Genomic DNA, 12,979 nt, shown 5'->3' on the forward strand with positions numbered 1-12,979 from the left:
CAATCTAAACTGCTTTCCTTCTGAGGAGTGGAAGGCTTGTATGTTGGTATTCCTTGCTTGAGTGTTGGAATTTCTGAACCCATTCTTACCCCTTTTCACTCTGTGGGTTATTTCCTATGTAGATGTTTGCTTGTAGACCTATGTCTCTCTAGGACTTGGTTTTGGAGCCTGAGGCATTATTCACAGTTCACCATCTCCACAAGAGCTAAATCTGCATCCTGTAGTGACATGCACTCCCCAAACCAGTGTCACACACATCTTCTAACTGCTTTTATTGGTCATAAAAGGGATGATCCCCAAATTCATGTTTTTGATGACTACCTTGCCATTTGCTCCTCTCTTTTTTGGTCAATAACCTATTTAGCCCCTTTTAGGAAGCTCATATTTTTCAAAAGTCTCAGTCATCGGGAAGATTTAAATTGCTATCAGGAGCTTTTATAGAATGGCCTAAATTTGCAGTGCTGCTTTGACAACTCTGACATCTCTGACAACCCAGGGTTTCTTTGTAGAAAATTATGAGGTCTCCTGTCCTCACTAGATAGACACTCCACCAGCACTTATCTCTAGAAATGTACCCCACCCAGCATAGGTAAAGTTTCCTATGTGAGTAGTTTATCAATTAGACGAATTGAGTTTATCTAATATGTTTTGTTCCCTTGTCATAAAATTTACCAGTGAATCATGTACTACTGAATACAGGGATTACACCACTCTCTAATTACTATAATTATCTCACCATATTAACTCATAGGTTGATAATCTACTAGCCATGATGAAAAGTGTTAATAGGGGTAAGTTCAGGGAGATTTACATATAAAAATTATCTTAGCATTAGGATAAAAAATACAAAACAGGCAGACCAGAGACAGAGAATGAGCAAGTGCTGAAGTGCTAAGAGGGATGTACTCAGAGACAATTTGCAGTTCAGAGAAATAAGCAGTAAATCAGTGGTGGAAAAGACAAAATGGGTAGTGAGGAGTCTGGAGAGTAGACTGTTGAGAATCCAGATGAAAAATGACTACCTTTGGGGCCGGCGAGGTGGCGCTAGAGGTAAGGTGTCTGCCTTGCAAACGCTAGCCAAGGAAAGGACCATGGTTCGATCCCCCGGCGTCCCATATGGTCCCCCCAAGCCAGGGGCAATTTCTGAGCTCGGAGCCAGGAGTAACCCCTGAGCATCTAACGGGTGTGGCCCGAAAAACCAAAAAAAAAAAAAAAAAAGAAAAATGACTACCTTTGCTTCAGCTCTGGAAAAAAAAGAAAAGAGACAATAGATCCCTTGGGTATTTGAGGCAGCTGATGATGTAACAGTGATTTTCAGGCATCTCACTATGCAATGCCATGCACACTGATAATTCCATGAATCCTATTAGAAAAAGTAGAAGACTTTAGTAGAAGACTATAGTTACTGAAAGGAAAGGAGAAGAGACATTTTGGGGAAAAAAGGTGGGTAAAAATCTTTAAAATATTTTTAAAAAGGAAATAAAGTATTAACTAAATAATCACTCCTAAGATTTCTCATTCACTGGAGACTTTAGCACAGCAATTTTAGGGCAGGTCTTCAGTAAATTTTGGGCAAGAACAATCAGATGTGTAAATGAAGGAGGGATGGGTTCAATAATTAGTCATTATTAACCATTTGTTATGTGTCAAATTCTGGGTACTTTTTTAAAAATTTTAATCTTTAATGGAAACAAAACACTTTTTTAATTAAAATAAATAATAAACTAGATATGGATTCAATGGACAATACTACATAGGGTAGCCGCATCTTATACTTCTCACTACCACATTGCTTGGTACTCTAGATACAAAAACTGTGCTTATTCTCAAAAGCTCCAGCAACCATATAACCCTGAAACCTTTATTTAGCATAGAACGACTCCTGTCAGTGATAAAAAGCCCTGAGAGTAAAAATCCTGCCAACACTGATGCACCAGGCTCAATCTTTTTTAACTTATTTTTACTGCATTTACTTATTCTTCTTTTCTCTTCTCTCTTATCTTTTGTTTTCCCTTCCTTTCTCTCCTAATCCTAATCCTAAATTTAGCCAATTATTTATTTTTTTAACTCAATTATTTCTTAAGAGCTCAAACCCAGCCTATGACGGTCAGGCCTCCAACAGCAACCTAAGAATAGAATACTAATGTCTGTCTGTGACTCCACCTTGGATATTACTGGTATCTTACCTGCAAGACCCCTTCCATTCTTGGGAGTAATCTTGGAAAGGGTAGATAAGGCTTTGACCAGAGAGGATTAGGGTATTTTGGTCTTTGCCAGCATGGAGGTTAGAGGGGACATGGCTGAGAGGAGTTAAGACACAGGGCAAGCTAAGAATGGCTGAATGCTTAAATAGGTTTATGATATAGGCCACACACGTGGGCCAAGGCCAATAAAGATGTTATCTCCCTGAAGCCTGTCTGAGTGAGTCTAATTCTCGCCGCGACCACCTGAAGTTGCTGACCCGACAGTTAATGGGGAGATAGAGAGAGAAAAGCAGAAGAAAGAGGAAGAAGAGAAAGAGAAGCTAGAGAGGGAAAAAAAAGGAAGATCGGAGGAATTATAGGAGAACTAAAGAAATAGCACAAGCTCTGGCCGTAGCTGTAAACACAGGAAGAGCAGATAGGGACTTGGACACACATAAAAACCTGGGTGCAAAATGGGATTCAGGCCCGTATCGTAATTTGAACCCGCGACAAAAACCACACGAGCTCAGGAGTGATCAGTGTGCCCGATGCGGACAAACAGGGCACTGGGCGTGGGAGTGTCCCCAATCCCAAGGCCCGGTCCACAATATACAACAAGCTGTAAAGTGAAGACCAGTTGGTGTAGAGTGTCTCAAAGTAGTTTCTGATTACCCTTTGAATCTCTGCCATATCAGTAGTGATCTCTCCTTTTTCATTCCTAATATGAGTTATCAAGTTTCTCTCTGTCTTTCTTTGTTAGTTTTGCCAGTGGTCTATCAATCTTGTTTATTTTTTCAAAGAACCACCTTCTGCTTTCATTGATCTTTTGGATTGTTTTTTGGGTTTCCACTTCGTTGATTTCTGCTCTCTGCTTTGTTATTTCCTTCTGTCTCCCTATTTTTGGGTCCTTTTGTTGAGCACTTTCTAGTTCTATTAGCTGTGTCATTGAGCTACTCAGGTAAGCTCCTTCTTCCTTCCTGATGTGTGCTTGCAAAGCTATAAAATTTCCTCTCAGTACTGCTTTTGCTGTGTCCCATAAGTTCTGATAGTTTGTGACTTTATTGTCTTTTGTTTCCAGGAACCTTTTGATTTCCTCCTTGATTTCATCTCGGACCCACTGGTTATTCAGTATGAGGTCGTTTAACTTCCAGGTGTTAAAGTTTTTCTTCTGAGTCCCTTTGGAATTCACAAATAATTTCAGAGCCTTGTGGTCAGTGAAGGTGTCTGCAAAATTTCTATCTGCTTGGAATATTATGGAGGTAGTTTTATGTGCCAGTATGTAGTCTATCCTGGAGAATGTCCCATGTACATTGGAGAAGAATGTGTATCCAGGTTTCTGGGGATGGAGTGTCCTATATATATCCACTAGGCCTCTTTCTTCCATTTCTCTCCTCAGTCTAGCATATTCTTGTTGGGTTTCAGTCTGGTTGACCTATCCAGTGTTGACAAAGCCGTGTTGAGGTCCCCCACAATTATTGTGTTGTTATTGATATTATTTTTCATATTTGTCAACAGTTGTTTTAAATATTTTGCTGGCCCCTCATTCGGTGCATATATGTTTAGGAGAGTTATTTCTTCCTGCTCTACATACGCCTTGATAATATAAAATGTCCATCTTTGTCCCTTACAACCTTCCTGAGTATAAAGTTTGCATTATCTGATATTAGTATGGCCACTCCAGCTTTTTTATGGGTGTTGTTTGCTTGGATAATTTTTCTACAGCCTTTTATTTTGAGTCTATGTTTGTCCTGACTATTCAGGTGCGTTTCTTGTAGGCAGCAGAAGGTTGGATTGAGTTTTATAATCCATTTAGCACTCTGTGTCTCTTGACTGGTGCATTTAGTCCATTGATGTTGAGAGAAAGAATTGTCCTGGGATTTAATGCCGACTTTATATCAAAATTTGGTGTGTCTTTTGGTTAGTCTTGTCTTAAATTAGGTCTTTCAGTTTTTCTCTTAAGACTGGTTTTGAGTCTGTAAAGTTTCTGAGCTGTTTTTTTTTTTGTCTGTGAAACCATGTAATCTTCCATCAAACCAGAAAGTGTGTTTTGCTGGGTACAGTATTCTAGGTGAAGCATCCATTTCATTCAGTCTTGTCACAATATCCCACCACTGCTTTCTGGCCTTGAGTGTTTCTGGTCACAGGTCTGCTTTAAATCTCAAGGATGCTTGCTTGAACGTAATTTCCCCCTTTTGATCTTTCTGTTTTTCAGAATTCTGTCTCTATCTGTGGGATTCATCATTGTGGACTAGGATGTGTCTTGTGGTATTTTTTCTTGGGGTCTCTTTTGGTTGGTACTCTTCGAGCAATGCAGGATTTGATCACATATATTCTTTAGCTCTGGAAGTTTCACGTTTAATGATGTTCTTGACTGTTTGATTCTTCCTGGAAATTGTTTCTTCCTGGGTCTCTGGGACTCTAATGATTCTTAAGTTGTTTCTGTTGATCTTATCATAGACTTCTATTTTCATCTGTTCCCATTCTTTGACTAATTTTTCCATTGTCTGTTCATTTGCTTTAAGTTTTTTTTTCCAATCTCTCCTGCTGTATGGAATTGTTATTTATCTCATCTTCCACAGCACCAAGTCTATTCTCAGCTTCTGATACCCTGTCCCAGAGCTTATCCACTTTGTCATTCAGTTCGTTTACTGAGTTTTTCAGGCCTGTTAGTTGACATGTTATTTCAGTTTGGAGTTTTGTGATTTCTGTCTTCATATTTTCTTGGTTCTTATTAGTGTTCTGTTCAACTCAATCCATGGTTTCTTTGAGTTCGTTGAGCATCTTCCATATTGCTAGTCTAAAGTCCTTATCTGAGAGGTTTATTAGTTGGTTGGTCATTATCTGGTCATCAGAATTGTCATCTTCATTCTCTATGTCTGATGCTGACCTGCATTGTTTCCCCATTGTCACACTTGTATTGTGGGTTTTTCTACATGTTGTGGTGGTATTTATTGGCCAAATGATGTAGACAGCCACACTCCTCTGGCTCTGCCCTTTCTGGATGAGTCAACTTGCCTCCAAGGGAGGGGAGTCCTTCGTGGATGAAGCCTCACACAGGATAAAACCTTGGGCCCGAGCATGCAGCAGAGAAGACAGTCCAGAGAGAAATGCTGGGCTTCAGTGATCCAGCACGGTTCTTAGTGTGATTTTTTCTTCTTGTTGCGATGGTGTTCTTTCCTTAGAAAGAACTGCTGGAGCCTCTTTTCTGCCCACTCCCAAGAGGTTCACACAACAGGATAGTAGACAGACACACACAGGCAACACTCACAATTTTTCACAGTCAGGCTCCACTGGGCAGGCGTATTTTCATCCTTCCACCATTTTTGATGAGGCCTTACATCAGGACCTGAGTGTTTTTCGTGACCAGCATCTACAGGTGACTCTGTTGCAATACGTTGATGACTTGTTGAACGTGGCTGAGACTGAAGGTGTCTGTAAGCAGGCCACTTTGGACTTGTTACAAGAACTGGCCCAGCTGGGATACCGAGCTTCTGCTAAAAAGGCCCAACTATGCAAAGGGGAGGTAACGTTCCTGGGATACACCCTACACGATGGTAAGCGATGTCTAACGGAAGCCCATAAGAAGGTAGTTTTTCAATTCCTGTCACCAACGACACAGCACCAGCTGCATGAGTTCCTGGGGACAAAAGGAGATGCAGTATTCAAATGGACCCTTGAGTGCCAGAAAGCCTTCGATGCAATCAAGACGGCTCTGCTGTCTGCCCCAGTGCTGGCTCTTCACCTTATATTTGGAGGAAAAATATATTTGGAGGCGTTTTAACCCAGACACTCGGGCTGTGGAAAAGACCAGTTGCCTATTTATCAAAAAAATTAGACATGGTGGCCAGTGGCTGACCCAAGTGTCTTAGAGCAATAGCAGCCTCAGCCCTACTGGTAAAATACGCTGATAAAATCTTCCTTGGACAAAAGCTAACTATAGTAGCCCCACATGTACTGGAAAGCATCATCCGCCAGCCCCTGGACCTGTGGCTCTCAAATGCCTGAGTCACCCACTACCAGAGTATTTTGCTGAACAAAGACAGGATCCTTATCGGTATGCCTCTGCCCTGAACCCGGCTACACTGCTGCTCGAAGAGTCAGCCAGGGGCCAGTACTGCATAACTGTCAGAACATACTAGCTGAGGGAAAGCGGCATCAGAAAAGATCTCCAAGACCAGCCATTGAAACAATCAATTGTGATATGGTATATGGATGGCAAGCAGCTACATGAGAAAATGGAGAAAGAAGAGCTAGGGTGACCGTAGTTAGTAACCACAAGGTGATCTGGTCCCAGTGACCTGCCAGACGGGATCTCTGCTCAACAGGCAGAACTGATTGCTCTAACAAAAGCTTTAAACCTGGCAAGGGGAAAGAGAGCCACTATCTACATGGACAGTAGATATGCTTTTGGAACCGCCCATGTCCATGGCACCATCTATCAGAGACGAGGACTGCTGACTTCAGCAGGAAAATACATTAAAAATAAGAAGAAATATTAGAGTTACTGTCTGTCCTCCAACTCCCCGAGGAGCTAGCGATCGTTCACTGTCCTGGACATCAAAGAGGAGATGGAGCAGTAGCAACAGGAACTTGATAAGCAGACGTAGAAGCGAAAGCTGTGGCTGAAGGACTGCTGCCCTATTCCCAATCGGGACCACGACCACTCCACGACAATGCATTGGTATGGGTCCGGAAGACATCTGCATACCTCCACCAGGTTGGAGTGCTGGTCACAAGAACCACTGAGCTTGACCCAGAAGAAATCGAAGAACTTGACCCAGAAGCAAGAAATTTACTACCACTCAAGGAAGCGCCCAAAACCAGAAGAAACCTCAAGGATTCAAGAATATCTGAAGACACTCCACCATCTCACCCATCTGGGGTCCAGAAAAATGCTAGAAATAGCAAAAGACTGGTCTGGAGGCACGTGCCCCGAGGAAATGAAAAGACTCACAGAACAAATTGTTAAATCCTGCCAACCATGTCAACTGGTGAATGCCTATCCCGGAAAAATTGAAATCTCATTACAACTTTCATCCGCACTCAGGTAGGGGAAGTTAAGCTAATGGTACTAGGGCAATGATATCAAGAAGTGTCTACAAATCTCAGATGAGTATCCCAAGAAACCCTGAGTAACCACTCGCTGTTCCATCCAGGTTCTGAGAGTCATCGCCCCTTCTCAGCAGGAAGTAGTTACAGAAAAATGATCATCAGTCCCTAAATCCTCCAACATTCCTGGTTTGTGAAAGCAGTGGTTACTATGAAGATAATTTTAGGATTTAGAATTATGTACAAAGAGAAGTGGGGAAATGAAAGAAATGAACATGTAATGAAAATTGAAAAATTTAAAACATGATATGAAACTCTCTTGCCTGGGTTGTACTTGCATTTCATTTTTAACTAGACATGTTGTTTTTCTTTAGCTGCCTGCCTATGTATTTCTTATCTGCTGAATTACAGATGCTGCCTGCCTGCTCCTGGCCTCTCTCCCCTGTTTCCTGTGTTTTACAAGCTGTTCCTGTGTGGCCCACCCACTCTAAAGTCTTGGAATTTGAAATCTTCTTATCTCCCACCCTCAGACGCAATTCTCCCATGTCAGTGCTCATTCCTATTTCAAGATTGTGCTTTAACGATAAGAAGCAGTGTCTGCTTAAATTCTGTATAAAAGGAGACTGGTTTAGGGTCTCTGGGTTCGCAAACCTCTATTTGGCTACGAGAACGTTTTCAAACCCTGACCGGCCAGATAATAAATGGAACTTGCTTGCATTATTGCTGGGTTTGAGTCTTTTTCATTACTCTGCATGGGCAGCTGGAGAGTGGGTTATCCAGACTTTACAATGCACATCCTGGTGCTCGAACTCTGACCTGAAACCTGGACCCAAGAAAACAGTGAATATGGTGAAATTTCTGCTTTTTCAGTTTGATTTGGCTCTTTTGGGATGGACTGAGCCCAAAACCCTGGGCCACGTGGAAACCATGTTCAAAGATGGCTGCAATCACTTCTGGGGGCAAAAATATCAGTAAAAACAGAGAAGAAAGAAAGAGAAAGAAGAAAAGAAAGAAAGAAAGAAAGAAAGAAAAGAAAGAAAGAAGAAAGAAAGAAAGAAAAAGAAGAAAGAAAGAAAGAAAGAAAGAAAGAAAGAAAGAAAAAGAAAGAAAAAAGAAAGAAAGAAAAGAAAGAAAGAAAAAGAAAGAAAGAAAAAAGAAAGAAAGAAAGAAAAAGAAAGAAAGAAAGAAGAAAGAAAAAAGAAGAGAAAAGAAAGAAAGAAAGAAAGAAAGAAAGAGAAGAAGAAGAAAAGAAAGAAAGAAAGAAGAAAGAAAAAAGAAGAAAGAAAGAAAGAAAGAAAGAAGAAGAAAGAAAGAAAGAAAGGAAAAAAAGAAGAAGAAAGAAAGAAAAAGAAAGAAGAAGAAAGAAGAAGAAGAGAGAAGAAAGAAGAAAGAAGAAGAAGAAGAAGAAGAAGAAGAAAGAAGAAGAAGAAGAAGAAAGAAGAAGAAGAAGAGAGAAGAAGAAGAAGAAGAAGAAGAAGAGAAGAAGAAGAAGCACAAACCTTTATAATTGTTGGCTTGGAATTTTTGACTGTTTTTTGGTTTGTTTTGTATTTTGTTTTGTTTTCATAGTTGACTGGTTTTGGTTTTTTGTTTGTTCTTTTTTATTTTGTTGTTACTGCCTTGTTTTTTGTTTTTGTTACTGTTTTTTTTTGTTTCGTTACTGCCTTGTTTTTTGTTTTTGTTACTGTTTTTTTGTTTTGTTTTGTTATCTTTTTCTTCTGTTTTTTTCCCCTTTCTTTTTCTTTTTTTTTTTTTTTTTTTTTTTTTTGGTTTTTGGGCCACACCCGTTTGATGCTCAGGGGTTACTCCTGGCTATGTGCTCAGAAATCGCCCCTGGCTTGGGGGGACCATATGGGACGCCGGGGGATCGAACCTCGGTCCGTTCCTTGGTAGCGCTTACAAGGCAGACACCTTATCTCTAGCGCCACCTTCCCGGCCCCTCCCCTTTCTTTTTCTAAATGGATAACTATAACACCTAGATGGACTCCCCCTAGGTTTTATTTTCCCCTTTTTAATTTTTTATATCTCAAACAGAACCACATTACTGGAATCCTCTTCTCCAGCCTCATAATTTGAGGAGGAAAAATAGATGGTACCAGAACCAGAAAGTCATATGAATATTTAGTGGAAATAAAAAATGATCAGATGAACACCAAACCGAAAGTCAACGACAATCTACCCAATCTATAACAAGCTGTACAAGTGGGGACCAGGTACACTAGCATTATGGAGGGTAAAGGAGGGATCCATGCTGTTAACAGGGGTGGAGGGAGGACAACACTGGTGGTAGGAATGCCCCTTATTCATTGTCATTATGTGCCTTAAATATTACTGTGGATGATATGTAAATCACCTTGACCACAATAAAAATTAAAAAAAAAATGGATATGGAGAGTATTATGTCAAGTGTAATGAGTAAGATAGAGAGGAAAAGACTTAGAATGATCTCCCTTATTTGTGGGATATAAAGGAAAAAAGGCATGGCAATAATAACCAGAGACAATTGAGTTGAGGGCCAGGAGGAGCAGTCCATGGTAAGAAGCTTGCCACAAGGAGAAGTGAGAGCAGTTAGAGCAGAAAAGGGTCTACTCTGAAAATGATAGTTGAAACTGACACTTTGGACAAGACTAGGCTTTAAAGGAAGATAAAGTGATACCCTTCATTTAAATACCCCTTCATTATGTACTGATAAAGTACTCCTCATTAATAATAACTGCTAACCACAGTGTTTAAAAAATATTAAAAAGAGAGGAGAGGTGAGAGAAAAAACTTGCAAATTTCTCTTTCCATTTAAAGTGAGTTTATTTTCTTTTAAACCAGACTAAGCTATACTGAAAATGAATAGATAATAAAAACAAAAGGAAGTAACAAGATGAGACCACAATTCAGATCCAAAATGTCTGTATTTTGGTTTTCCAAACAGTCCTTCCTCCCTTCCTCCTTCCTCTCTCCTTTCTTCCTTCCTTCCTTCCTTCCTTCCTTCCTTCCTTCCTTCCTTCCTTCCTTCCTCCTTCCTTCCTTCCTTCCTTCCTTCCTTCCTTCCTTCCTTCCTTCCTTCCTTCCTTCCTTCCTTCCTTCCTCCTTCTTCCTTCCTTCCTTCCTTCCTTTCTTCTTCTTTCTTTCTTTCTTTCTTTTCTTTCTTTCTTTCTTTCTTTCTTTCTTTCTTTCTTTCTTTCTTTCTCTTTCTTTCTTTCTCTCCTCCCTCCCCCCTCTTTTTCTTTCTCTCCTCCCTCCCTCCCTCCCTTCCTTCTTCCTTTCCTCCCTTCCTCCCTTCCTCCCTTCCTCCCTTCCTCCCTTCCTCCCTTCCTCCCTTCCTCCCTTCCTCCCTTCCTTCCTTCCTCCTTCCTTCCTTCCTTCCTTCCTTCCTTCCTTCCTTCCTTCCTTCCTTCCTTCCTTCCTTCCTTCCTTCCTTCCTTTCCCTCAAAGCTCACATCTGCTCAAAACTTACCAACTATTACTGATAAGAGAAAATCGAAACCAAACGTACACACAGAGAGAAAGGAAACCGAAACTTACACCCTGAAACTATAAGAGGCTGTGGCTTCTGCTTTCTATATCCAGTCGGATCCCTGCTCAGCCTCCTCCTCGCAGGTCTCGCCTCTCAGCAGCTCCTCAAAAAGAAGGTTGCTATGGCAAGGGTCAGGGGTGGAGGGGGCCTGCGGGGATGTGGATGGGCGGGGGCTGCTTAATGCTCAGGGAAGATCCTGAAGACAACGGACCCGCCCAATTGCTTTTAGTCCAAGGGTCCGTAGAAATCCGGGGCTGTAGCTGAGCCTGGGGACGGGCATCAAGCTCAAGTTCGGGAGTGTTCCTTTGGAGGCTGGGCGAGGGCAATGGGAAAAGGGCAATGGGAAAAGGGCATGGAGGGGAGATCCGGGAGACCTTAAGTCTGCAGGGTCAGTCTCAAATTAAGGGTGCGGGGATGTCTGGAGTATTGGGGAGAAAATAAGGAATCCCCTCTGACACCCAGACTCAGAAGTCAGCAAATAATTGCTCTAGTCTAGGCAGAAACTCCAGCGGGACTCCAAAAGGAATCTGCCCACCGATGGGGGATCCTTAGGCATCTCTAGGGCATGAGAAGAACCGGGTCTTAAAAAAATTTAAAAAAAAAAGAAAAAGAAAAAATGAGTATTATCTTACCTATGTGTTCTGTTCTGGATTGCTGCACCCATTATTTTTAAATAGTGATGAAATAGCGATGATTGTTTTCTTTCTTTCGTCCTTTATCTTTTCTTTTCTCTTCTTTTTCTCCTCCTTTTTCTCTCCTCTCCCCTTCCCTCATCTCTCCCCTCCCATTTTGTTCTTGGGCCTGATTGGCTGTGCTCAGGGGTCTCTCTCCAGGGTTCTCAGAATACCAGGTAGTTGAAGGGATTGAAGTGGGATATTTCAGTTTGCTGAACTATTTTGTCCCAGGAGTGATGGATCGTTTTGTTGTATCAGGTAGTTCGTTTTTATTTTTATTTTATTTTAATATATTGGGGAACCACATACAGGCGGCACTCACACCTGATGGCGCTTATGGGATGCCGAGGACTGAACCCTGTTTCTTTTGTCCCTTACAAAGCAACACCCCCCCTGCTCTGCTATCCTTAAGGCCCCAGTATCAGATAGTTCTTAAATGACTATTATAGACAATGTGTTTCTGGACAAAGGGCATTCTTTTTTCTTTTCCTTTTCCTTTTTTTTTTTTTTTTTAGGGTGAGGAATCCTCTCTGTCTCTTTATTTGCTATTTGATGTCTGATGGTATCCTTGCGAGCAGGTTTCTATAGTGTCCCCAAACACTTTGAGGGCTTTCAGAGTTATGCTGCTCAGGACCAAAAGCCACCCCATTTTGGATGCCAGGGGTTTTAAAGAGTTGTGAAAGAGGTTTTGAGGCATGATGAGGGTGGAGGACAGGGCTTATGTTTGTAGCCAGCAGCTGCATGGGTGAGTTCTGTGCTGATTCAGTCAGGTACTCTTCAAAACCAGATAAAGCACCTTCAGGGCCGAAGCTCTAGTACTGTGGGTAGAACCTTTGCCCCGCAAGTTGCCCTTCTGCATTCCACCTCTGGCTCCTATCTGTCCCCAGAGATTGTCAGGAATAATTTCTGAGTGCAGAGCCAGGAGTAAGTAACCTCTGAGCACCGCTGAGTGGGCCTTAAAACAAAACGAAACAAAACAAAATCAGGGAGATTGTGGCTAAATTTGACTGCTGGCTCCTTCTTGGGAGTTATTGATAGGACTTGTCAACATCACCTGCAAGCTGTGTAGAATGTTACTTGGCAAGCAGAGTAGATGGGTCAATTTCTATGGTTGTATAATAAACTTTCAGTACAATAGAAGCTGATGGCAATAAAGGTGATTAGTCTCCAGTGCCCTTTGCATTATTAGTCAGACGCCAGCTAGGTTGGCAGCATCTCATGCGGCTATAGGTAGGTGTCCCTGCCCTCCCCTTGCTCCCGAGATGCCTTTCTTTTGGGCAGGAATGCCTTATTTTAGGTGTTGCAAGAGAAGAATTTCTGTGGCCATGGGACTAATGTCCCTGTTGTCTTGCTGGCAGTTGACTGATGGGTTACTTTGCATTTTGGGGTGCCACACTTAGGGACTAGCGTCACTGATTGGTGCTGTGAAGTTCAGAAGCAGCAGTGAATGTTTTCATTTGCAGTGATGGGTTGGGGTAGATTTCCCTTATTCCTTTGGATGCTTCAGGTGAATTAATGAAATTGGCATCAGATTAGTAGAAGAAAATAACAAGTTTAGCAATGTG

General features: G+C 41.6%; 1 protein-coding gene across 1 annotated transcript in view; it reads left to right on the plus strand.

Annotated features, from left to right (window-relative positions):
* Nucleotides 1-11,079: 11,079 nt before the first annotated feature.
* LOC126007198 (probable ATP-dependent RNA helicase DDX60) overlaps nucleotides 11,080-12,979 on the plus strand; it is a 139,540-nt gene continuing 137,640 nt past the window's right edge. The window contains 1 exon segment of the mRNA XM_049772674.1: nucleotides 11,080-11,146. Within this exon segment, the coding sequence (XP_049628631.1) occupies nucleotides 11,080-11,146 (67 nt within the window).

Source organism: Suncus etruscus, chromosome 4 (genome assembly GCF_024139225.1).
Source record: "Suncus etruscus isolate mSunEtr1 chromosome 4, mSunEtr1.pri.cur, whole genome shotgun sequence".
Lineage (NCBI taxonomy): Eukaryota > Metazoa > Chordata > Mammalia > Eulipotyphla > Soricidae > Suncus > Suncus etruscus.